At 45.6% G+C, this 3,709-nt stretch overlaps 1 protein-coding gene across 1 annotated transcript in view; it reads left to right on the top strand.

The window, feature by feature from the left end:
- The window catches only part of TCP11L2 (t-complex 11 like 2), a 32,051-nt gene that overhangs the window by 27,262 nt on the left and 1,080 nt on the right, over positions 1 to 3,709 (top strand). The window contains exon 9 of the mRNA XM_007449046.1: positions 3,615 to 3,705. Within this exon, the coding sequence (XP_007449108.1) occupies positions 3,615 to 3,705 (91 nt within the window). The remainder of the gene's footprint in view (positions 1 to 3,614; positions 3,706 to 3,709) is intronic.

Below are 3,709 nucleotides of genomic sequence, written 5' to 3'. Positions count from 1 at the left end.
AAGAGTGTGGCATTCGAATATACTAACATTCCAGGACTAATCTGCAAGTTTTCAAAGTACAGCACTGACTTCCGTAAGAATACAAGTACTTGCTATTATTTAGTTGAGGCTCTTAAATAGTTTCTCTCATTCTTATCCCTGGGGACACGGGATGCTGGAGATCTAGGCCACCCAGGCCACATAATAGCTCTAGGCTTCAACCCCACCCCCAAGAAAAGAGCCGTCTGGTGTGTAGCATGTGGGCTGCTGAGGGGTGACGGGTGAAAACAGTAACACACACAGCATAACCGCAGCTGCCTGTGGCTGAGCCCTTCCCTGCGTAACCTTCACTGCTGACATGCATCTCATGGCCCGTAGTCTCCAGCTGAGCGCTAACAACAGGGAAACGATGTTCCCTGGAGAAAGAGGGGCAGGCCGTCCGCAGTCTCTGCCACGTACCAAGAGACCCCCCACTAGTGCACAGGCCTCACGAGGACGGGGCGCATATTTGCTCACTGCTATTTCCCCATACCATGCTGGGCCCAGAGATGACCTTTAATAAATATCTGTGGAATGGGTGAATGCATGGAGACTTAGAGCAGTTAAGTAACTCTCACCTGAGGTCACATAACTAGCAGGTTGCAGAGGATGGCTTCTTCCTGAGCCTCTCTGACTCATATTCTTTTTTGTTTTTTGTTTTTTTTTAAACAGAAGAAATTTATTTTCTTACAGTTCTAGAGGCTGGAAGTCTGGGGTCAAGGTGCCAGCGTGGTTGGGCTCTGGTGAGAGCTCTCTTCTTGGCTGGCAGATGGTTGCTTTCTTGTTGTGTCCTCACATAGCAGAGAAAGAGGAAGAGGAAGAGGAAGAGGTGTAAGAGAGAGAGAGAGAGAGAGAGAGAGAGAGAGAGAGAGAGAGAGAGAGACTCACATTCTTAACTGCTCTAATGGGCACTACAGTCAAAGCTGGAGCCCTGCTGCTCATTGGCAGCGTGGCCAGAGCATTGGGTGTCCTCCATGCCCTTGCTTTAGATCAGGGAAGTACTTGCAATGTCAAGGGAGAGGGAAGCTGGGGTCCAGGAGATGCCCCACCCCGAGGTGGCCTCTTAAAATCCAGTCAAGCAACTTTTTTCCACCCAGCTCTCCCCAGTCCAAGTTTCCTGTTCTTTTGCAAACTGCAAGTATTTTGTAACCTCATTCAAAGTATTGTTGCCTAGCAACATGAATGACTCACTTGAGCGTCCCTCCCTGGGCTGTGGAAGCCAAGGGCACGTCTTTGGCAGGGGCTCCGTTTGGCTGCTCCTAAATGGACAGACGCTTCTGTCACCTTAGTCTTGGCCTAAAAACTGACTCATCCACAGAAGAGATAGAACCACTTGTCAGCATAATAACAGTTTTGAAAAAGTTTCATTCTTTAAACGGCCTTGTGAAAAGTGTTTGGACCATATCTGTGATGAAAACAGACCCAGCTTCTGAGAGTCGACCAGTCAGCCTAACGGGGAATTTAGCAGTTTCCTGTTAATTCTCTGCCTGCAGAGGAGCTGGAATACATTAAGCACTTAGAGGGATCCCTGGGACAGAAGAAGGGCTCCAATTTACCCCTGCCCTTCCTCCCCTGTAGTTCATGGTACCCACAGTCTTTCTTTTGTTCTTAGTTGATGTGCTATTTGTTTACAATGGAATTACAACTCCCACTGTGTTCTTAGCCGTTAAAAAGGGTAATTAGAGAGGGAGTTTTCCTTCAAACCATTTTTTTTCAAATATATACCAAAACCATGTAAAAATGATTTATGGATTACCTGCTGTGTAAATTATTTGCATGCTAATGCCACCTACATTTTTAAAAAGTAATTTTCAATTATACAAGTGATACATCCATGAGTAATTTCCTCTTGTTGACAAATTATGGATAAGGCCCAAGTCATCTTTGACTGCCTTCTCCAGGCCCCATTCCTCTCTGGCTCCCATTGCTTTCAGTTTGGGGTTTATCTTTATAGACCTTTTTCATTCCAATCTCACTTTAATTCAAGCAGCATTTATGATGTGCCTGCCACATGCCAGACCAGGGATATTATAAGACAAAAAAATAGCCCTAACCCTTAGAAAGCCCACTGTCTAAGAAGGGAGAGATAAATTCTCAAGAAACAGTAATATGGGGTGATAGTGTAACAGTTGCTAGGAAAAGCCACAGAAAGGAGGTGACTTTAGCATCAGCATTGAAGTATGCTCTCGACTTGTGCAGAGATGAGGTGAGGTGGAAAGGCATTCTAGTAAGAGGAAACAATTTGGGCTAAGATATGGACATGGGACACTGGGGACTTTGAGTTCTAGGTCAGGTCTGGCTGAAACGTGTGATTTTTTGGGAGAAGTGTTTAGAGATAAATTTCAGCAATATAGTTATCTGTATTCGATGGAGTGTGTTTTCCTTAGTAAACTTCCTTATTTGTGAGATTTCTGTTTCCAAAGCCAGAGAACATCCTTGGAGCAGCATGGGCTGGGGCATGTCAGGCTTGTCCAGTACCATTTGTCCAATACTACTGCAGCTTCACTTATTTATGCATTTGCGTGCTTTTGTGAAGTCGTCTCAAATGCAAATACATTGAGGCACTGAAGCAGGAAGAATGGAGAAGGTGGCAGTGCCAGTAGGGGTGACTCTTCCTTAGTGACTCCAGATTGTTTCCCACATGGGGGGTGATCATATAATTTATTTTCCACCCCAGGACACTTTTGAGAGTGCTCTTTTTAATTATGCCAGGACAGCAGGTGTCAACTTTAACTGTCCTGTGAAAACTCGGATGTGTGCTCACCCTTGCCATGTGACAGTTTGGGCCCCCAAGTTTGCCAGATCTGTAGATTTTTCAAGAAGAACCAAAAATTTGATTTGCTATGTGAAATCCCCTCATTTTAAATGACTTCTATTTTTAAAAAACACTATGAGGACCAAACTGGCAGTGCCAGTTTACAAACTCAGCTTTGGGATACATAAGTAAAATTATGGACGTTGAGTTTTTGTAAAAGATTCCCCACCCCACCCTGAAAATGCTATGCATGTTTTGTTAGCTAGCTATTACTGCATAACAAATCACCCCAAAACTCCATCTGTCATTGCTTACAAGTCTGTGGGGCAACTGGGTAGTTCTTTTGATCTTGCTGGATGCACGCGTGCATTTGTGGTCAGCTGTGGCTTGGGTGGGTAGCTCTGCTGATCTTGCCTGGGCTCTCTCAGGTGCTTGGGAGTTGGTTGGCTACAGGTTGGTCTAGGATGGCCTAAGATGGAACAACTGGGCTTCCCTCAACATGGTCCCTCATCAGGCCCAGGCTTGTTTACATGGTGGTGGTAGGCAGAGAGAGTGGGTTCAAACCATGCCTCTTGAGCACGGAACTCACATACCAGCACTTCTGCCACATTCTGCATTGGCCAAAGCAAGTCGTAAGGCCATCCCTGCTCCAAGGCATGGGGAAACAGACTCCAGTCTTTGATGGGAAGAGCTGCAGGCTGCTTTGGAAAGGGCATGAATACAGGGAGAGGTCAAGAACTGAGAATGTTGCCGCAATCCACCTACCACAATTACTGTTCTCATTTTTCAAAATCACGTGCTTTAATAATGGGACAGATAAAGATGCCTTCTTTTTCCCCAGAAAAACGAATCCAGCTGTACATGAAGAGCCTACTTTGTCTGCCAAACCCTCAAAAATGTATGCCTGCCATGCCAGGAGGCCTCACTGTCGTTCAG

Source organism: Lipotes vexillifer, unplaced genomic scaffold, assembly GCF_000442215.2.
Source record: "Lipotes vexillifer unplaced genomic scaffold, Lipotes_vexillifer_v1.1 scaffold1014, whole genome shotgun sequence".
NCBI lineage: Eukaryota > Metazoa > Chordata > Mammalia > Artiodactyla > Lipotidae > Lipotes > Lipotes vexillifer.
This window is presented reverse-complemented; position numbering and strand designations above follow the sequence as displayed.